Source organism: Mesocricetus auratus, unplaced genomic scaffold, assembly GCF_017639785.1.
Source record: "Mesocricetus auratus isolate SY011 unplaced genomic scaffold, BCM_Maur_2.0 Super-Scaffold_100691, whole genome shotgun sequence".
Classification (NCBI taxonomy): Eukaryota; Metazoa; Chordata; class Mammalia; order Rodentia; family Cricetidae; genus Mesocricetus; species Mesocricetus auratus.
In genome coordinates, this window is record NW_024429267.1 from 34217196 (window position 1) to 34240680 (window position 23485).

The 23485-nt window shown below is 36.5% G+C and overlaps 1 protein-coding gene across 1 annotated transcript in view; it reads left to right on the plus strand.

Annotated features, from left to right (window-relative positions):
• Atr (ATR serine/threonine kinase) overlaps positions 1-23485 on the plus strand; it is a 97553-nt gene that overhangs the window by 43256 nt on the left and 30812 nt on the right. Inside the window, exons 23-33 of the mRNA XM_040739930.1 lie at positions 1050-1163; positions 6722-6837; positions 7919-8039; positions 9148-9285; positions 10880-11072; positions 13193-13371; positions 15014-15178; positions 16405-16496; positions 21453-21544; positions 21764-21941; positions 23048-23227. Coding sequence (XP_040595864.1) covers positions 1050-1163; positions 6722-6837; positions 7919-8039; positions 9148-9285; positions 10880-11072; positions 13193-13371; positions 15014-15178; positions 16405-16496; positions 21453-21544; positions 21764-21941; positions 23048-23227 — 1568 coding nt within the window. The remainder of the gene's footprint in view (positions 1-1049; positions 1164-6721; positions 6838-7918; positions 8040-9147; positions 9286-10879; positions 11073-13192; positions 13372-15013; positions 15179-16404; positions 16497-21452; positions 21545-21763; positions 21942-23047; positions 23228-23485) is intronic.

Here is a 23485-nt window from a genome sequence, read left to right on the forward strand (position 1 = left end):
CCTTAGCAAGAGCAGCCAGTGCTCTCAACTGCTGAGCAGACTCTCTCTTGCCCTTCAACTGAGGTTTATATATTCTGCTATGGATCCAGAAATTTTAAGTAGCTTTTAAATACTATCATGGAACTCTTTAGCCAAGCAATAGTTTGAGCCAATAGTTAATCTAACGTGTTCTGTTCTTGGAAGCAAAGCTTACTAATATAATTATGATAATAATTAAAGTCTAATAAGTTATCTAAAATGTTATCTAAAGATTAACATTTAAACATAATTGCTAGTGCTTCCATAGAATACTAGTTCTTCAGGGTATTTTAGTAATGTGTATTTAAGGAAATCCATGTATAACAATCAATTTTAACTTTTTGTTGGTTTTTATTTGTTTGCTTATATGTATAGGTGTGATTTTGTTGTTGTTGTTGTTTTTTCGGTGCTAGAGCTTGGACTTAGGGCCTTGCTACTAGGCAAGTGCTTTCTCACGGAGATACATCACCAATGAAAATGAAAATTTTCGTGTTATTGTACTTAGTGAATCTGAGTAGAAAGAATGTTGAAATTACATTGGAGTAACCATATTCTGTAAAGCAACTTTCAGGCGTATGGGGGGGGAGAGGGAGAGAGAGGTATGTGTATGGACACATGTGCTATTGCACACAGGTAGAGGTCAGAGAATAACTTTAAGAAGTTAGTTTACTTCTACCTGTAGATGGGTTCTAAGGATTGAACTCTCAGGTCACCAGCTGTATACTGCAAGTACCTTTACCCACTGAGCCATCTTGGTGACCCTATAGTTTGTTTTGTGCATGTTGAAACACAAACATTGCAAACTGACTTAACAACTTAAAGTTGAATGATTTTGGAAAAGTTTCATAGCATCCTAAGAAGATTCAGTATTTGACTTCTTAGCTATAGATTATATTTCAGCCATGATAACAGCTTTGAGCTTCTTTCTTCTTTCCCTTTTCTAAGTACCACAGTATCTAACACCTGAAGAAAATTTATGTATCAATTATTGAGAGTTTTTTTCTTGTTTGTTTGTTTTTGCTTTTATTAAGTCTGGAGTAGAAGATTTAAGCTTTGCCTACGGATTGCTGATGGAGCTAACAAGAGCTTACCTTGCGTATGCAGATAATAGCCGAGCACAAGATTCAGCTGCTTATGCTATTCAGGTTAGCATGCTTGTATGTAATGGCCATTAACTGACTTTACAGTATTGAATACTAGTAAGAAAGCTATAAATCCCATACCTGTAAAATCCTTAACCATTATCTTTACCATCTAAGTGATACAGACTCATAATAAATATTTTAGAGAGTATGGAAGTATATTTTCTTGAATAAGAACGAAGTATAATAACACATACATATGAAAATGTCTTAATTACTGTTATAGATTCACAAAGATGCCAGAGATAGTGACTTCTAGTTATACTAACCATTATTGCACCATCTTTTTTAAAAGGGAACAAAATTTACTATCTTGCTACCAGTACCTTCTTTATTAAAAATGTTACTAAAAATCAAGAAGGGAGAAGAAGAAGCCTTAATGAAATCCGTTACATTGTTGTAAACATAAAATTAGTTTTTAAGAAGTACATTGTGGTGACATATTGTTTATGACTTATTAAAGCCAGTGGAGATCAAAATAGCAAAGAAGCCCATACTAGTTAGCCATAGAGGCCAGGCACACACCTTTAGTCCCAGGACTCATGAGAGGTATTTAAGACAGGAACAGGGTCTCAGAGCTGGTATCCATTCTCCAGCCACATTGAGGATAGGAAGGTATTCAGTCTCAGGATTCTCCAGCCACGATGAGTAGAGCATAACAGTCTGGGATTATAGTTGAGGATTGGTGGAGCCAGGATTGCTTTTCAGCCTGAGCTAGAGGTAAGAGCTAGTGACTGCTGTCTTTGTTTTTCTGATCTATAGCTTGAAGCTTGAACTCCAATATCTGTCTCTGGATCTTTTATTTGTCGTGCTACAGTAATATTACTTTTAAAAAGCATTTAACATACTATAATACTTAAAAATTTTATTACCTGTACAAATACAAAATGCCTTTTGTGATAAATAATGTGCAATATTATTTATGGTTCTCAATTTTATTTTCTTGTGTTTAATGGCCTATCTTAGATAATCTTCTGTGTCTGTAACATATCTAATTCATTCTTTGCAGTAACTGGATGATACTCAATATGAATATTACAGTGTATTTAAGAATTTGCCTGAAACATCTAGGTTGCTTTACTGCATTTATAAAACATGACTCATGACTTAGGAGTTTGGAATGGTGGTGCACACTAGTAATTTGAGTACCTGAAAGACAGAAGCAGGAGGATCACCACAAATCTGAGACTAACTAAGTTGCGGAGCAGCCTGGTTTACATAGTGAGGCCTTGTCTCTGAATAGCCCACAAATTTTAAGTAAAAATAAATGCTTTTAATCCCAGTATCCACGAGGTAGAGGCAGGCAGATCTCTATAAGTTCAAGACTAGCCTGATCTATCTGGAGAGTTCCTGGACAGTCAAAGATACATGAGACCCTCTCTCAAAGATAAATAAAAAAAGATTCACAGAACATGTATTTTATACATATGTTAATATGTTAGTTGTATAAATAACTGGCATTAAAACCAACCTTAGTCCAATTATATAGTTTACATTGACAGATTTTATTTTTATAAATTCACAAATTTGACAGCCCTGCCTTTTGTAAGAATTTTACTTTTTTGTTGTTGTTGTTGTTCATTACAGCTATTCTCTTCCATTTTTAGAGGGGGAGGTGTTGGTTGTTTTGTTAGACATTTAGTTCTGAAATCACACTGAAATGTCTAGGTTATAGTTATACATTTGTATTTTTTTCTTTATGGATTTGGCATTTTAAAATGTTACATCTTGAAGGCAATGGTGGTGCACGCCTTCAATCCCAGCACTTGGAAGGCAGAGGTAATCAGATCTCTTTGAGTTGAGACTAGCTTTAAAAGATTCTGTAAGTCAGTGGTGGTACTTGCTTGATCCCAGCTGCTCAGGAAGCATAGGAGGGTTGCTTTAGCTAAGGTGTTTAGATAAGGCCACTTATCAAGATTATTTCAGAAAAGTAGTAAGTTTTCCAGTCTTTGGTCCTCAGATGAGAAGTTAATGGATAAAGATACAACAAACAAACAAGCAGACAAAACAGAGGGCTGCCATTGGTGGTAGGAGAATGGAGAATGTGCTGTTCTAGAAGATAAAAGTGTGGAGTCTTCTCTGTGTTATCTGTATTAAGTGCTGATTACAGCTATAGTAGTTTAAGAACTGAAAACAGCCCACTGACTACATAGAAACAGAGGCAGTTGTTGACTTTGACATGATCAGTTTCAGACATTTATCGAGAATATAGGACGAGAGAAATGAAAAGGGGCGCAGGGGTGGGGAGGGACGAGGTACAGCGATGACAAAAGCCCGGTTCTTAAAGAACTTTCCTATCAAGCACAAGAATGGAGAGGAGCTGGGGCCTAAAGAACAGTAAAGCTAGAAAAAAACTAGCAGTATTTCTGTATTGCCTAGGAAGAGATCATCAGAAAGGAGACAGTGATACCATAGAAGTGAATTGATGAAGTGGGGTTTGCTTGTTTTTTTAATGTGGGATGTTAATGCTAAGTATGCAGTCTACCACTGAGCAGTACCCTAGTCCTGATGCAGCATTTTAAGCAGGTTAGGAGACATGGAATGCAGTAGAGTGGTTAGTTAGCCTTCATTAAAAATAAGAACAGGAGTGAGGATGTATCTGTTAGCACAGTGTTTGTCAATCGTGCATAAAGTCTGTTGTGGATCTGCAGCATGCCTTGGCATGCTAGCTCATATCTGTGGAGATAAAGCCAAGATGATAAGAACTTCAAGGCCATCCTCATGTAGTTTATTTGAGGTCAGTCTGAGATGCATGAAACCCTGCTTCAAAAGAACAACAAGAATAATCCATTGAAGCTAAAGAAATGGCCCAGTTTAAAAGCACTGGCTCCTCTTCCTGAGGACTAAGTTTAATTCTCTGCACCCACATGACAGCTCACAACTGTCTGAAATTCCATTTCCAGAGGATTCAGTACCTTTCTCTGGTCTCCATAAATATTAGACATGTATGTGGTGCACTGACATACATGCAGGCAAACACCTATACACATAAAATGAAATAATGAAATTTAACAAAAAAGAATTAACAATTAATTGTAATAACAATAAAGAAAGCAAGTCAAAGGTGCAGAAGTAACTGGTGTTGCCAGGCTCACATAGATTCTAGGAATGGAGGTTTGGGGGCAGTCACCTAACTACTTCTGTTTTCTCTATGAAATTTGAAACAATGTCTGTATATATAAACATATTACTGATTTGTTGTTTTTTGTTTATTTTGAGTTAAGGAACTCACTATGGTGCCCTGGCTAGTCTGTAACTTACTATGTAGACTGGCCTATACTCATAGAAATCTGCCTATCTCTGCCTCCCAGGTGGTGGGATTAAAGTTGTGCAGCACCATACCTACCCCATATTGATGTTTTTAACAGGGTAGGTAACTGTGCTGATCTTACATCCTGCTAATAGAAGAGGCATGCTTTATTTTCTCATTTCTGTTAGTATTTGTGTGTACACACTCACATGTGTGCACTTCCCATCTGGAGGTCAGAGAACAACTTCAGAGAGGGCTCTGACTCATTGGATGACTTGGTGGCAAGGTCCATTGCCTGCTAACCCATCTCACCAGTCGCATGAGAGCTCTTTTAAAGGGACTTTGCCAAACTAGAAAAGGCTAGATTAAAACAAAATTTTAATAACATTTTAAGGTTAAATGAAAAATAAAATTTAAGTACTTTTTGAATTTTTTAAAAATACTGTCTTAGTTTTTAATTTAAAAAACTAAATATGAGGTACAAGATAAATATAAGATAATGATTTGCTTGATAATTGCTTATTTCTTAAAAATACCAGAAAAACATGTATCTGTTTCATGTGATTATTTTCAGAAGAACAGGAAATAAAGAATACTGTGAATAAAAAAAATAATACCTTAAATTATTTGCCTTGTTTTAAAGATGAGTATTAGTGACAGGGAGTTTATGTCATAAAATCCTTCCCCCACACTTTGTTTAAAAGCATCAAAATAAATCTCTCTTCCTCTTTCCTCTCCCCCTACCACTTCCTCCCCTCTTCTTCCTCCCTTCCTTCTTATCTCTCCCATTCCCTCCCAGGTTTTTCAGACAGGCTCTAATTATGTATGTCATCCTTGCCTCCAATTCTAAATCCCATTTCAACCTCCTGAGTGCTTGATTATAGGCATGTACCACAATGCCCAGCTACGTTTGTTTCGTTTTGTTCTGTATGAGAACAAAAACAGAATAATTTAGTCTCTGAGCTTGAATAATAAAATGGTGGGTTGGGATTTTTAACTGCTTTCTTTGTTTGATTCAAGACAGTATTTCATGATGTAGACCAGACTGGCCTGGAATTCACTTTGAAGTCCATTGTTTCAAGGCCAGGACCTGTAATTTATAGAGATCCTATGTCTCACTGTCCCCAATTGCTGGGATTGTAGGTGTGTTCTACCATACCTAGGCATGAACTGGTCTTTAACATTTGCATCCTGTTTGGGGGATTTTAAGCTCAGTTGTTTGTTTGTTTTCCCGAGACAGGATTTCTCTGTGTAGTCCAGGCTATCTTAGAACTCTAGACCAGTCAAGCCTCAAACTCAGAGGTCTGCCTGCCACCACCCAGGTTTAAACTCAGTATTTTATATCTAGAAGTTAAGATATCTTGAATTTATGCACTCTTTTGGACATCTAGCTACTTTCATTATAACTCTAAAGAAATCAGATTCTTGGGGTCAGGGCCTGGGTATGTATCTCAGTTGAAGAGTGCATATTTAGCAGTCCTTAGCACCTGAAGAAACATTCTAAGGAATGTAGTTTTGTGAATATAGGAAGTTCTTTTTGTCTCAGAATAGTTCATCATTTTATGTTTTAGAGGCTATTTTACATGAACTGTGTAGCACAAATTCTAATAGGTCTTAATAATAAAACCTCTGAGTCAGCTATCAGGGTGAAAGCTGAAGGATCAGAGAAGGAGAGCAGCCACTAGAGAGTCTTTACCTCTACTAATGCTCAGACCAAAGAGACACTCCTGTCCTCAGACTGACTGCTTCAGACTGCCCCCTCAGACTGACTGCTGCTCAGACTGCCCCCTCAGACTGACTGCTGATCAGACTGCCCCCTCAGACTGACTGCTGCTCAGACTGCACTGAGCTCTTGTCTCCTCCCCCCTTATATTCCACTCTCTGCAGAGCCATATTACTCCTGTCTCTCTCTACCTCCCTAGTGCTGGGATTAAAGGTGTTTGATCCCAAGTGCTGGTATCCCCTTTGTATGAGCTCTGTTTCTTTTAGACTGGATCAGTTTTGTGTAGCCCAGTGTGACTTTGACCTAACAGAGATCTGTCTGTCTCCAGAGTGCTGGGATTAATGGTGTATGCCACCACTGCCTGGCCTCTATTACTAACTAGTGTGGCTAGCTCTGGACTCTGATCTATAGGCAAGCTTTATTTATTATAGCATAAACACCATATCACCACAGAACTGGCTTCATAATTAAGTATTATCATAGCTTTGTGACCCCCGTTCAGATAAATGCCTTAAAGAAATTCGGGATCATAAAAGTTTTCATTTATCTATTTCACTGTGGACTTATTATTGTAAAATGTATTTGTAGGAATTACTTTCTATTTATGACTGTAGAGAGATACAGAGCAATGGCCCAGGTCAGCAGCTGTGGAAGAGATTTCCTGAGCATGTCCGGGAAATATTAGAACCTCATCTCAATACTAGGTATGTCTATTCATTGAAATTATTTTCATAATTTTTTTAATTTTGTAAAATTTAATATTACCTTCATACAGTTTTTAACATCAAAAGTATTTTTAGAGACTGGGGGTCTCAGTAATTAGAGGCTGGGGGTCTCAGTAAAGTGCCTACTGTGTAAGTTTGGATCCCTAAACCCATGTAAAAAACCAAACCTGTGGCCACCCGCCTCAGGTGAGGTGGTAGAGTCAGCTCCCCTACATGCATGCCCTCAAGGTAGGTTCATCCTCACCTGTGGTAGAGTTCTCATTTTTTAAAACACAGAATACAGTAAAATGTATTTTGCTTGCTGGAGACCTTGAGTATAGAGCAACTATTATATTTATCAATTCCTGAACTTACATGATGATTCTAAAAGAACCTATGCCTTTCAGAAAATCCTACAGCTATGTAGTTAGTTATGAGATGAGAGCTGTTCGAACATGGTTAACAAAATGTAATGCCAAGGACAAAAAGGAAAGTTACATTGAACTAATGGGAGAGAATGGGAGAATTTCTCTCATTTTATTATGGAAAGCTAAAGGCACTAACTGGGTTTACAGATTAGATTTTTGAGAAATAGTGGTGGTTTATTTTTTTTCCTTTGTGAAGTCAGAGGTACAGATGAGATCATTGGCCAAAAGTGGCAGTAGACATGATACAGATAATTTGAATGAAGGAGAAGATTCTTTAGAAGCTTAGCATTCAGTTAAGTAGTCTAGCCAAACATTGAAGCCAGTTATGATTATAAAACTTGAGGAAGAAAATACAGCAGTGCACTGAAATTGTCAACTAATGTGGTAGTCAGTGAGTTTGGTGGATGTCCATAATGAAGAGCAATGGGGAATAATGTAACTGAGCAGCTTGCACTTGACTGGAGGTTGGAAGGCTCTGAGGAAAAGACATACTCCACTCTTAAGACACATAGTAGTAGAAAAATACTGCCTTTCACCAGAACTTAGCAAATATAATACAGTACAGTTCTCAGTGAAGAGGTGCATGTAACTTCTTATGCTTTTTTTACAGTATTTCTAAATATATATTTGTAAATAAATCTTCAAAATTACAGATATAAGAGTTCCCAGAAGTCAACAGATTGGTCTGGAGTAAAGAAGCCAATTTACTTAAGTAAATTAGGTAATAACTTTGCAGAATGGTCATCATCTTGGGCAGGTTATCTTATAACAAAGGTAAGACAACCTAGTTTAGAATTTATTAACTGATCAGAAATTCTGGAAGAATACAGAACATATACCTGAATGCATAGCACATATAAGAGGATATGCAGGCTCACAGAATTAAAAGATAATACTTTTATTTTTATGTTTATATATTTTTATGTAAATAAGATATATTAGCATTTAATGATATTTTTGAAAGAAGATGTATCATTTATACTTTTATCTAAAGTATATTTTTAATGAAATTTCTTGGAAAACTAAAGGTATTTTGTAAAATTTCCGTAATTTGAAATTTGTATGGGCCTAACTAACAAAATTATACTGTACATTATAAGAAAATGCTTAAGGCATATTTAAATACAATTTTTGCTTTAGATTTACGTTTTTGTTGTTTATTAGTATTTTTAAATATTTCAAGTATTAAATGACAATTTTAAAGCATTTTCTTTCACTTTTTTAAGAACACAAAAATACGTGTGAAATGTTGACTATTATTAAAGTGACTATTTCTAGCTCCAAATTTAAAACATTTTCTATCAGTTCAGTAATCATAAATTGAAGACTCGATCTTACATTTGACTTTAAGTTGAAATCTGAAAATAGTGTTGATTTAAAGTATACATGGGGAGGGAAGTATACATGTTTTGAACTTTTTATGTCCAACTAAGTTTTTTGTTTATTTTTATCTTATAGTTTGTCATTGCACATTGCTTAAAGTACCAACCACTTATTTAATGTGCTGACTCAGCATACTATTTTGTTGTTGTTACTTCACTTAAGGAATTAGCACACTAAATTTAATAATCGCTAAATATAATTAGGAAAGTTAATCGATAATAAAATGTAACACATTGAAAAAGAGCTGTAGAAAGGGCAAGGCTATATATATACTAATATAAGCTAGCAGCTAGCTCTACATTGCCTGTAGGGGTCTCAGTTCTGGCATTTGGGATCAGTTAGAGAGATGATCTGAAGCTTTTCCTTGCTTTAATGCACATCCTTCACTGCATGGAGAATACTTAGTCATGAATTATCTCATATGCAACATTTTAACATTCATTCAATAGAATAAAATGTGTAAAATTACTAATCTTTCTTAAACCATTTGAATTTACAGGTTCGGCATGATCTTGCCAGTAAAATCTTTACATGCTGTAGCATAATGATGAAACATGATTTCAAGGTTACCATCTATCTTCTTCCACATATTCTAGTGTATGTCTTGTTGGGTTGTAATCAAGAAGATCAGCAAGAGGTGAGAGTTACTTTATTTGGTTTCAGACATGTGACATAAGTTCTAAACACATGAAACTTAATTTCTCTAACATATAGATAGCATTAGAAGCTACAGAGTAGGTGCCAGCAAGATGGCTCAGTGGATAAAATGCTTGCTACACAAGAGTGATGACTTGAGTTTAATGTCCTGATTCCACGATGGAAAGAGAACTGGGCCCTAAAAGTTGTGCCCGACCTTCACATGCATACTGTGAAACACTGTACCCACACACTCTCTCACTCACATATACAAATAATAAATTCCAGCATTTAAGAGGCAGAGTGCCAGGAGTATCAAGAGTTGGAAGTCATCCTCCCCTACATAGCCAGTACTGCTTGCACAGCTTGATTACATGAGATACATCTCAAAAACAAAATCTTTTTTTTTAAAGATTTATTTATTTATTACGAATACAACACCCTGCCTCCATGTACACATCAGAAGATGGCACCAGATCTCATTACAGATGGTTGTGAGCCACCATGTGGTTGCTGGGAATTGAACTCATGACCTCTGGAAGAGCAGTCAATGCTCTTAACCTCTGAGCTATCTCTCCAGCCCCCATCAAAAACAAAATCTTGTCTTATCAATTAAAAAAAATACATTTAATACGAAACACTAATATTATTATCAGTATACTTAGCTATTCTGAAATTCATTATAATCACTCTTCTTAAATTTCTTTTTCTTTTTCAAGACAGAGTTTCTTTGTGTAACAGTCCTGGCTGTCCTGGAACTCACTTTGTAGACGAGGCCAACCTTGAACTACAGAGATCTTCCTGCCTCTGCCTCCCAAGTGCTGGGATGTGTGCGCTACCACCAACTAGCAAGATTTTTTATTTATGTATGGGCCTCATATATATTTGTAGGTGCCCAGGGAGACCAGAGAAGTATGTCAAAGTCCCTGCAGCTGGAGTTATAAGCAGTGTGAGCTGCCTCATGTGTGTCTTCTGAACTCCCATCCCCTGAGTGAGCAGCAAGCACTTTTAACCACTGAACCATCACTCTCTAGCCAGTTTTAGTCAATCTTTTGTGTATGGTGGTTTGTCTGCATGTATGTCTATGCACCATATGTGTGCCTGGTTTCCACAGAGGCCAGAAGAGGGTATTTGATCCCCTAAAACTAGAGTTACAGATGGTAGTGGGTCAACATGTAGATGCTGGGAATTGAATCCAGGTCCTCTGCAAGAATAGCAAATGCTCTTAAACACCAAGCCATCTTTCCAGCCTCCTGTGTAGTCACTTTTTTTTTTTCAAGACAGGGTTTCTCTGTATTGTTTTTTGGAGGCTGTCCTGAAACTTGCTCTGTAGACCAGGCTGGCCTCGAACTCACAGAGATCCACCTGCCTCTGCCTCCCTAGTGCTGGGATTAAAGACGTGCACCACCAATGCCGGGCTTGTTTAGTCACTCTTAATCAGTTTTTCTTTCTCATTGATTTTACTCTAGATAAGAAAGATTATTACTAATCTACTGTTTCTTTCCATTACTGCTAGAATGTTTAGTCTTATATATCCGATATTAATAAAATAAAATGTTACTATAAAGATTCATTATTAACTGTAAATTATTTAGGTTTATGCAGAAATTATGGCAGTGTTAAAACATGATGATCAGCATGCCATCAGTACCCAAGACAGTGCATCTGATCTGTGCCAACTGAGTACACAGACCGTGTTCTCTATGCTTGACCATCTCACGCAATGGGCAAGGCACAAATTTCAGGCATTAAATACTGAGAAACATCCACAAAACAAACTAAAAGCAGGTAAGGTAAACTCAATGTGTGAATATTTTCTTGTAAGATCTACTAATTAATTTGTCCTTGTGTTAATTCTACAATTTAAGCATTAGTGGTTGTTTGTTTGTTTGTTTAAGGCGATGTTTCAGTATGTAGCCCCAGCTGGCCTAAATCTCGGTATATAGATCAGGCTAGGATTAATGGTGTGCTCTATCATGCTAGCTAAACATTAGTTTTAAAAAATTTGATTTTAAACATTTGTTTGTTTATGCACTACTGGGGAATAGAACCCAAGAGCTTATACATAGAAGGCAAGCATTCTACTACTGAGCCACACCCTCAGCCCATGTGCATCTTTTCTTTTTTTCCCAAGACAGAGTTTCTCTATGTAGCTTTGGAGCCTGTTATGGAGGGACCTGTAGACCAGGCTGTCCTCGAACTCAAAGAGATCCATCTACCTCTGCCTCCTGAGTGCTAGGATTAAAGGTGTGGACCACCACCGCCCAGCTTCCATATGCATTTTTAAGTTGTAATAATATACACTTTTCACTGAGAAAAAGCAATTATTGTATATGACCTCACTTTAGGGTTAGGATGTAGCTCAGAGATAGGATGCTTATCTAGTATGTTGGAGACCCAAGGTTTTTGCATCCAGAATTGCAAAAATAAAAACAAAAACCAAGAAGCTGTTCTTTTAAGTTCCATGAACAAAATACATACCTAATTTTTCTTTATATAAATGGGATTTCTCTGTTAGGAGATTTTGTGAGGATTTGATGAGATGATATATATGAGTGTAAATTATGATCTATGAAGTAGATGATAGAGTAGTAACTGTGATTTTGCTACTCCTTACTGTTAATTCGCTTCCTGTGCTTCAGTGTGTTGTATTTGTGTGTATCATTATTTTCACATTTTAAGTTCTAAATGTTTAAGAAGATTTTTATTTCATTTGGTTTATTTTCCTGTGTTCAAGTAGTATCTGTTACTAAGCAGAATCTACAAACACCCTGGGCAGGCTGTTGTGCTACACAGTGTTAGAGCTACTAGTCTGTAATTTTGTTTTTATGGTATTACAGCTTTCACTAACAAGATTGAAGAATCATTCAAAGTTAGTTACCTTATCAATTGGCCCCTGTGATAAAATCATTTGGTGACAAGAATTATATTGATCACACAGTAATGAATAATTTTCATGGTTTGGACCACTTTTTTATTGCTCTTGCAGTTCATAGATGGTTATAATCCTATTGCTACTGTTATCCCTCAGCCATTCTCATAGCTTTCACATTTTTCTTGCTAGGTTTTGGGGTTAATTTTAAAAATTAAACAATGTGATAATTACTAACAGATTTTCATGTACAAAATTGTCCGTTTTGTAATCACTCCTCTTTTATCCATATGCCTGTTAAGGACAGTAGGTTATTGTTTTATAAATTTTTCTATATTTGCAGACAATTATCTGTTTGCAGGAATGTTTTCTATGGAGTATGATTAATTAACAATTAAGTGTTTGTTCCTAGTTCTGTTGTGAAAATCTTACTGTTAAAAGCAAGTACTAACTTGACTATTATTTTCATTAACACTGCAATTAAATTCTGTCTTTTAAGACTAACACTTATAGGCAAGGAATACAAATAGCTCAGAGTTATTTTTTGTCTTGCATGAACAAAAGCTAGGACTTGATCCTAAGTACTTGAGAAAGGGAAAAAAAGCTTCTAAGTTTTAAAATAAAATGTCCACTTCCATAATTCTGAACTTTCCTTACTGAATAATTGTATCTTATCAGTAACTTTTAGTCATGAGTAGTAAATAATTTTATTTCTTTTACTTTCTTTTCATATTTTTTAACATTCAATCACAGTTTTGCATTTATTCCTTGAGATAACTTATAAGACAGGCAAATATCAATATTTCCCTTTAACAGGACAGAAACGGGTTCAGTGAGTTGAAAGTCCACAGTTAAGTTAATAATAATGGTAGAACTGGAACAAGATCCTCTGAGCAGTCATCTTGTTCTTCGTTAAGGCTAAAATAGTAGTCCTTAATGTATTTGTATTATTTAAGGAAAAAATAAAGGTTGACTAATTCATCTTCTAAATTTTTATACTATCAGTTTTTAACTACTCAATTTTCTTTTTATCCAGTTTCAAATGTGAATTTTGAAGACTACCAGAGTGTAACTCGTTTTCTAGACCTCATACCTCAGGATACTCTGGCTGTAGCTTCCTTTCGCTCCAAAGCATACACACGAGCCGTAATGCACTTTGAATCATTTATTACTGAAAAGAAACAAAACATTCAAAAGCACCTTGGATTTCTACAGGTTTGAAATTAATATAGTTGATTTAATAATAAAAGTCACATTGGCAGTCATTTACAATGACATTGTTGATTTTACTATTTCACACACTCTGCTAGCTACTAAATACTTGTAATACTTTAGATGCTTACTGATAGTGGGAAGAGATTGAAACAGATTTGATATACTATCTAAGTGTGTTGATGCATTTCTGAAGGATCTGCATTGTCCTTAAGAGTAGGGGAATGAGGGATCCAAGAATAACTTCATGTCGATAATGTCTGATATAATCATAGTTAGTAGAGATTGCTCTTTGGAGTTAGGAAAGAGCATCATGTATGCAAACAGTAAAATGTCAGTTTTTAAAATGACATTTAGAGCTGATAAAGGAAAGACCCTATGTCATCGAGTGACCTCTCGTGGGGTAAGTGAATAAGGAAATGTGAGAATGCTGATGAAACAAAGGTTTAGAAGATAATGTTCTATGTGAGAAACAAAAGAGGAAGTACATGGGTCTAAGACAGCATACCCATTTGTCTCAGTACTATTCTTGCTAAAAAAATTAGTGGCCTCCATGTTACCAAGTTCAGTCCTTATTTTCTTAAGCTCACAGTACCTTTGGATGAACCTTCCTATTCTCATCAAGACTTTTGATTTTAATCACATTTGATGGTAAACATTCATAAGCCCAGCACTTGGGAGGTAGAGGCAAGAGGATCAGGAGTTCCAGTTCATCAAGGCTATTGTGGACTTCATACAACTCTGTCTCAAAACAGTGTTTTGTTGTTGTCGTTGTTGTTTTCTCTTTTAATCTGGGAGGCATTTGCCTTTCTCCAGTGGCTACAGGAGTATTCCCCCCCTCCCCAGATTCTGGTTTCTCTGGTTTCTCTTGCCAGTGCATTTCCCCACCTTCAAAAACTACTTAATTGAGTCACAGTTGGTATACAAAGAGTTGTACATGCGCAACATGATGTTTGTAGATAATATACCCTCAAACCGCCACCATAATCAATACTAAGAACATTGTTACTTCCAAAAATGTCCCCCATACTCTTGATTGATTGTATGTGTTAAAAGCATTTAACATAAGAACATTTATTGAACTCTAAACATACAAGACTGTGCTATTAACTAGAGTCAGTGTGGCTTACTCATCTTATATAATGTTGTAACCTCATATAAATAATTCAAGACCAGACTAGACCATATGAGCTGTGTACCCTCATATCTAGCCATGCCCAAATTATGAATTACTTGGGTTTATTAAAGTTTTCTCAATATCAGTATGATAAAATGTTTATTTAAAATTTAAAAACCTTTGAAATACAATAAAACATTTATAAATTATACTAAACAAAAACTATTTTCATTTGGACTCAAAAAAAAATTCAGGACATGAGGTCCTCTGAAGTCCTCAGGATCAATAATAGTTACTAATGGTAAATGTGTATTTAAGTGGAATAAAAGTGTCAAGGTAACAGGATGCCTGAAAATTGTTTATAATTTTACTGTAATTCTGCCTGGAAACAAATACAAATAACAAAAAACAAGTAACACAAAAGTCTTATTTACAGTAAAAATTTTCATATATGCTGTTTATGTAATGGTTTTTGCTTAATTTTTGTTATGTTTTCCCCTCTTTTTGTTTTTTAATGGATCAACAAAGAAATTGTATGCTGCTATGCATGAGCCGGATGGAGTGGCTGGAGTAAGTGCAATTCGAAAAGCAGAGCCATCCCTAAAGGAACAGATCCTTGAACATGAAAGTATTGGCTTGTTGAGGGATGCCACTGCCTGTTATGACAGGGCTATTCAGCTAGAACCAGACCAGGTAAGATGATCACTTAAAAACTGCTATAGGAATGGTGGCAACCTTGTTTTCAAAACTGTCTTTGTCAATGTCACAATGTAGCTAGGAAACGTTTAACACTAATTTCCAGATCAGTAAAGTAGAGACTTGTGCTTTATGATGTCAAAGATTCTTTTCAGTGCCAAATTCCTATGACTTTAGAAACCGCTCAAATTAGGGCTGTGAAAATAGTTCAGTAAAGTCATTGTCATGCATGGAGACCTGAATTCATTACACAGAATCCACATGAAAACATAAGGTGTGGTGGCATGCACTTGTAATACTAGCACTGGAGAGACTGAGACAGGCAGATTCTTGGGCCTCCCTAGCGAACTAGTCTGTTAGACTTAGAGGGCTACGGGGCATGAGGAGCTGATCTCAAAGTGGGAAACAGAAAAATCAAACTCATCATTTTTTTTTTCTTTTTTTGAGGAAGAGTGTCATGTAGCTTTGTCTGGTCTCAAACTGTCTTGTCATGATGTTTGGCATTATCATCTTGAAAGAATCTAGGATCACCTGGGATATGAGACTTTAGGCATGCCTATGGGGGATTATCTTGATTACTTTAGCTGATGGGTAGACCCATCTTGACTGTGGGTAGGACTATTCCCTGAGGGGTTCTTGAATGGTGTAAGGTGAAGAAAATGAGCTGAACAAGTGCCCCTGAAGGTTTGTCTCCTCGGTGGTTCTAGATCCCATCAACAAACTCGTATTAATAACATTGTATCTGTTGACTTACGATGGATACTCTTTTTTTTTTTTTTTTTTTTTTGGTTTTTCGAGACAGGGTTTCTCTGTATTGTTTTGGAGGCTGTCGGTCCAGCCCGGCCTCGAACTCACAGAGATCTGCCTGCCTCTGCCTCCCGAGTGCTGGGATTAAAGGCGTGCGCCACCAACGCCCGGCATGATGCATAATCTTTAAGCAAGATGTTGAGACACTTGAGTACTTTACATTCTATGTTTGATCTGAAATTGGAATACATATGGAAAAATAAATTCAATCTGAAATTATTTTTGGATTTTCTTTTCTTTTTTTTTCTTGTTACTTTTAGTATATTAGGACATTGGTGCTACTACATAGCCAAACCACATAGTTTTGCCAAACTAGGAAAGGGACATGCAAGCAGAAATACAGGAAATTAAACTGTTCTTATTCCCTCAGCTTTATTTGTAATGAAATTACTGTCATAAATGTTTTTTTTTCCTAGATCATTCATTATCATGGCGTAGTGAAGTCCATGTTAGGTCTTGGTCAGCTGTCTACTGTAATCACTCAGGTGAATGGAGTGCATGCTAACAGGTAATGCTTTATTAATGAATAGTTTTCTTTCATTATTATGGATAGGGACTTTTTGATTTTTCAGTTGCATGAATTTAGGTTCGCTAAAGCAATGAAATATTGTATATGCTTTTATGATGTTGGAGAGAGCCCCAAAATTATTATTGTAGGGGTAGGGTTTGATGGGAGAAGCATACATGTGTAGAAGTCAGAGAACAATATTGTGGAGTCATTTCTCTCCTTCTACCCTTATGTTGGTTCTGGAATCAAACTGAGGTGTCAGGCTAACACAGCAAATGTCTCTCTCCACTTAACATTCTTGCTAGTGCTTTTCTGACTTTTTAGTATTTTAGTCTCCCAGTCAGTAGCTTATCTTTTATCCATTCGAATCTAGAGTCATTCTTGAGTTAGATTTTTCGTTTGTTTGTTTGTTTTATTTTGTTTTTCAAGACATAGTTTCTCTCTGTAACCCTGGCTGTCCTGGAATTTGCTGTGTAGACCAGCTAGCCTCAAACTCAGAAATCCACCTGCCTCCACCTCCTGAGTGCTGGGATCAAAGGTGTGTGCCATCACACCCAGCTAAATTAGATTGTTCTTTAAGGCAGGAACTTCACAGAGTTCACCTGTCACTGGTATGACTCATATAGATAATTCTCGGACTTCAAAACTCACCCAAGCTCTGCCTGTAATACTAACACCAGTTGTTTTCTCTCCTGGAAGTAGAGGAACAGGAGGAAACTTTTGAGTGGTTTTTTTAAAGTATTACTAATAGATTTTATTTTATCTAAAAGATCCATAATTATGAAAGCAATCTTCCTAAAGAAAATGAATTTATTGTAGTAAATTGTACATCTCCAAACAGCAACAACAAGAAAAATAGATTGCTCATGGCAAAGATAAAAGTTAAACACTTCTTCCAGTCAAACATTTCTTCTAGTTGAAATATCTCTGCTCTTGAAGCTGCTTTCTCTGAAAGCCAAAAATCCCCCATTTTATCATACATTCTACACCCCAGCTATTCTAGGTTGGCAGATTTTGGTCCACAAGGAATGGATCTCACTTAATCAGAGAATACACATTGTGTTTGTAGTTAGACACTTTGAAAATGTTTATCTTTAGTTTCTTTAAGTTAAAATCTGTGATTGATGAGTGTAGAGGAAAAGGACCAGCCAAAGAAACCCACCCTGACTCTGAAACCAGAGTCAAAGAAACACACTTTGGCCCTGGAACCAGAGTCAGTGAACGAAATATGCCCTGGACCCAATACTAGAGCCACAAAGCTAAAAAGGGCCAGGGAAAAATCAGTTTGGCCCTGACACCAGTGCCCACTCTGCCCCTGACCAACTGAAACATGAAATCAACCAATCCCTAAGCATGAAATCTAACACCCTGACCGGAAACCTAGAGCCAGTGAAAGAAATACTTTTTCCCTGAATTCAGAACCAAAGAAAGACACCCTGACTCTGAAAACCAGAGCCAAAGAAACACACTTTGGCCCTAGAACCAGACCAGTGAAAGAAATACACCTTAGCCCTGAAAATAGAACAAAAAAGCTAAAAAGGACCAGTGAGAGAAACACAGCATGGCCCTGAAACTAGAGCCAGCTCTGCCCCTGACCAACTGAAAGTCTCCCTGGGAAAACTGCCCCTAAGAGGCCCTATTAAAGTTCCCCTGCCAGTTCAGTTGCCAGCTATCCTTTGCCTCCCTGACAGAGGCAGCCACTCTCCTGGACTCCTCCCTCCCAAATCTCTTTCTTAAGAGTTTTGGATGAAGCTTTTCTTTCCCTGGTGCAGACCAGGAGAACCTTTACTGAGATGTTCCCTTAGGGGAGCTGAGCAGGAAAAACAAAGGAGAACCTTTGCTGAGATGTTCCCCTAGGGGGGCTGAACAGGAAAAAAAAAAACAGTTACAACAAGGGCCTCCATTCTACTTTGTCCTAGACAAATACATTCACTGTAGTTTAATAGTTACCACAGTGGAACTCATGAAGTAATGGGGGAAATTGTACAGACATGGGGAGATTGCTAGATGCTGTAGTTGTGTTTCTGTAAATTGAGATACCTCATGAATAAGAGATTACTGGAGTTTGACAGGGGACTTTGTCATGGTACAAATTGATGTGTCAAGTTCTTTAAAACATTCAATGTACAGTTAGACTCCTCTTGTTTTCTGTTCAGGACCTAATACATCTCAGTCTTTGGGCTGTAAAAAGGCTTTGGTCACTTCCATGAAAGGATACTGTATCATAATAAAACAAAATGGCCAACAAGGGCACATATTTTCATTGGAGAGGATCTCTGTTTGCATTTAAATAGTTCTTTTTCTGTGCTTAACCTATACATAATTCCTTTTAATTTATTTACTTACATTAATAAATTCTCATACCTTCATCCTCATCATTTGGTACTTTTGGTATTAGACTTGGAATGATACATGTCTGATACTTCAATAATAATTATATTTTTCTGAAATTTTGATACTTCAGCATTTGATGCTAACCTTTTAAAATTGCTTTTTGTTAGACTTTTAAATCTTGAATGTTTATTACCTTACTCTTAGCTTTGTTCTACATTGGCTTTGGTAACATTAATATTTAGAAATTGGAGTATGCTTGGTATACTGCTATTTTTAGACTTTGGGAACTGGTCATTTTCAACGACGTCTCATATAGCCCCATCTGGTCTCGAGTTCACTGTGTTTCCACAGATGACCTGAACTTTGAGCCTCCTGCCTTCACCTCCCAAGTTCTGGGATCATGACTATGCAGCACCATAAGTGGGTTTCTATGAGCCTAGGGTCTTGTGCTTGCTAGGCAAGCACTCCACCAACTGAGCTAAACCCTAACCCTATTTGTAGACCTTTAAAACTAAAAATTATTAGGTTATTTGGCATATTTTCTTCTTTTGCAGCAGAAAGACCAATAAGAGTATTTAGTCCTGACCCAGCCACTTGTTGCTTTGTTCATTTTTGTTGTTGTTTTTTAATAATATGGGTATATATGTACCTTGATGTGATATTACTAGATAAGGAATCTTTTTTTTTTTTTTTTTTTTTTGGTTTTGCTTTTTCGAGACAGGGTGTCTATGTATAACAGTCCTTGCTGTCCTGTGTAGGCTAGGCTGGCCTTGAACTCACAGAGATCTAAGAGATCTGCCTGCCTCGGCCTTCCAAGTGCTGGGATTAAAATTGTATGCCATCACTGCGCAGTTTATTTTCTTAATTATGTAATTTGAATATTGGTTATAAGCTAGATTCTTTACCTAGATTTACAAAGACTCTAACTTATAACCAATACTAAAATTATGTAATTTAAAAAATTAAAAGAGTAGGTGCTCCTATGCAATCAGAACCCAAAATAACATGGTTCATCCCTAGTGTCACCTAAGTAGAATCCTTAGAAGAATATAGCCCATTAATTGGGTATGGGTAGCTATTCTAGTTTATTTCTCTATTACTGTGATAAGACACTGGCCAAAACCAATTTGGGGAGGAGAGGGTTTTTATAAGGTCCAGTTCATCATCATAGGAAGCCAAGGCAGGAACTTAAGGCAGGCACTTCAAAAAGCAATAAAAGAAGAGGCCATGGAGGAACATTGCTTACTTGCTTACTCCCAGGCTCACACTCAGCTCCCTTTCTGATGCTGACCATGCCCACCTGCCCAGACAGAGATGGCACCACCCGTGGTGGGGTGAATCATCCTACATCAATTAGCAATCAAGAGAATGTTCCATAACATGTCCACAAGCCTGTCTGACAGGAGCAATTCCTTAGTTGAGGTTCTTTGTTCTCAGGTGTGTCAAATTGACAACTAAAGAAACAAGGACAGTGGCATACGAGTGTTACAGTTCCTCAGGAGGTTGAGACAGAGAATGGCATAATAACCCCATGAATCTGGGGCCAGCTTTGCTAATATAATAAAGCCACCTTTTAAGAGACAGAGAGAGAATTATTACTGATTTTGCAAATCAAAAATTTCCAAATAGCTGAAAGTAAATTAAGAAAACATATATTGTAGACAGTTGATTTTTTTTTACATGTTGTAAGTTACTTTCTTAAATTATTTCATAAGCAGGATCCAACTGTCTATGACCCACATCAAAAACCCTGGGTATTTTAAGTGCTTTTACTCCGTGTTGAATTACTCTTCTCTGATTTTTGTTTGTTTGGTTGGTTTTTTCCAAGACAGTGTTTCTCTGTGGCTTTGGAGGCTGTCTCTGTAGCTCTTGTAGACCCGGCTGGTCTCAAACTCACAAGATCCTCTTGCCTATGTCTCCCTAGTGCTGGGATTAAAGGTGTGTGCCACCAACGCCTGGCTCTTCTCTGATCTTAAATTAAGCACTCAGATAATTTGATTAAGAACTGTGTCTTTATGGGGGAATTAATTCTCCTAATATATGCCACAATTCATTTTTTCGCAAAATGTCATTTTTAAACATACCTGTCAGAAATAATTAGTGGAGGGTCAACAAAATGCTCACTGGGATAAAGGCACCTGCAGCCAAATGACTCAGCTGGGTTCAGTCTCAATAATCCACATGGTAGAAGGAGTGAACAGCCTCCAGGGAGTATTTTTACCTTCATGGGTACTCTGTGGCATATATGTATATCCATATGCATACAAACTAAATAAGTTTTTTGGGTGGGATTGTTTGGTTGTTTGGTTGGTTGGTTGGTATTTTGAGATAGAGTCTCACTATGTATCCTTGACTGGCCTCAAACCCACAAAGATAAACTTGACCGTGCTTCCCTGAGTGCTGAGATTAAAGTTGTATACAATCATGCCCAGCTCAATAAAATTGAGTGGAAATGTTTTTCAGCAACACGCGACTTAAGATTTTCTCGGTTGTTTTGGGTAATTATTTTGTATCAAACTATGAAGTATAATATAAGTACAGTTGATCAGTAAATAAGTAAAATATGTACTACTTTAAATGTAAATAGATTAAAATGTAGTTGATATGCATTTCTCTTAACAGGTCTGAATGGACAGATGAATTAAACACATACAGAGTAGAAGCAGCTTGGAAACTGTCACAATGGGATTTGGTGGAAAACTATTTGGCAGGAGGTAAAGTTACTTCTTAAAATATTAGCAGCTTTAATTTGCTATAAATATTCCAATTTAGATAGTTTAGCAACATTCACAATTAGTCTGGCCTATTTTATGATTGCCTATTTGAAGTAAAACAAAACCATCTGTTTAGTATTTCTGCTGCCCATCTTATAAAACCAGCAAAGCTGACTCCTAAACCCCACTCATCACAGCATTTCTTGACTTGTATTTCAGATGGGAAATCTACAACGTGGAGTGTCAGACTGGGACAGCTACTGTTATCAGCTAAAAAAAGAGACACCACAGCTTTCTATGATACATTGAAACTAGTGAGAACAGAACAAATTGTACCTCTTTCAGCTGCAAGCTTTGAAAGAGGCTCCTACCAACGGGGATATGAATTTATTGTGAGGTATTTTGGGGATACCACTTTTATAATCCTCATTTATATATGTCACCTGATACAACTTTTTATGCGTTAATAATTCTGATAGCATTTTTGGTATATTGCTTAACAACACAACTTGGCTCTTACATTCTTTTTTAAATATCCTAACATAGTCTCCTTTAAATCTACTTATTCGCCTGAGAAAAAAAATGGTAAAAAAAATGCTATAATTGAAGTATTGTAACTTTAAAAACAACATACAGGTTTTTTTTGTCCTTAGGATTTACTATATTTTGTATGGTTGTCTAATAACTTAGGGGAACTAGATTTTGGATCACTGAATTTAATTTCATTCTGTAGCTACTCAGCTATATTTTAGTACCTTCAACACTGAGTCATAGACACTGATTATTATAAAAATGCAAGAGATGTTCGAGGCTGGGCTGGACCAACAGCCTCAAAAACAATACAGAGAAACCCTGTCTCGTAAAAACCAAAAAAAAAAAAAAAAAAAAAATGCAAGAGATAGTGGGACTATATCATGACTTCTATCACCTAGGAAAAAAATTTACTATCATTTTACAAGCTTATTTTTATTGTATTTACTATATCAAACCCTCTTATATTAGTACAGGTATTATATAAATATCTTATATTCATAAGAATCTACATTTTATTTTCATGGAGGCAGTAAAGTTTGATTCTCATACATTTGAGTTTAGTTTTTATATATCTTTCATTTTAATTCACATGAATTCTGGGGTGACCTCAAGACACTAAATGTTTTAATGAGAATAAGTTGTTTACACTTAAATTTTTTTTTTTTTTGTTTTTCGAGACAGGGTTTCTCTATGGCTTTGGAGGCTGTCCTGGAACTAGCTCTTGTAGACCAGGCTGGCCTCGAACTCACAGAGATCCACCTGCCTCTGCCTCCCAAGTGCTGGGATTAAAGGTGTGTGCCACCAATGCCCGGTTTACACTTAATTTTAAATCATATAAATGTTGCTGTGTATATAGAAAGAAAATATGATAAAAATTTGGTTTTTCATAGCTGATCTAAAGTACATACTTAATATATGAGATTAATTAGACTGAATGTGGTAATAATTTAACATGCTCTGTCTTTTCAGATTGCATATGTTGTGTGAGTTGGAGCATAGCATCAAACCACTTTTTCACAAATCTCCTGGTGACACTTGTAATGAAGACTCTCTGAACTGGGCAGCTCGGCTAGAAATGACCCAGAATTCCTATAGAGCCAAAGAGCCTATCCTGGCCCTCCGGAGAGCCTTATTAAGCCTCAACAAAAGGTGGTTCATACTACTTAAAAAAAAAGTCAGTTGTCTCGAATTTAGTATCATGTTCATACTTTCTTGAGTTGTATTTTCTTTCTACATCTACATTTCCTATTTTCAGTTCTTATGAATTCATTACATAGTTGAAACAAACCTAGACCACAGTAATCGATTTTACCAAGGGCTAGAGAGATGACTCAGTGGTTAACAGCACTTGCTGCTCTTGCATAAGAACAGGATTAAGTTCTAGGCACCCACTTGATAGCTCACAAC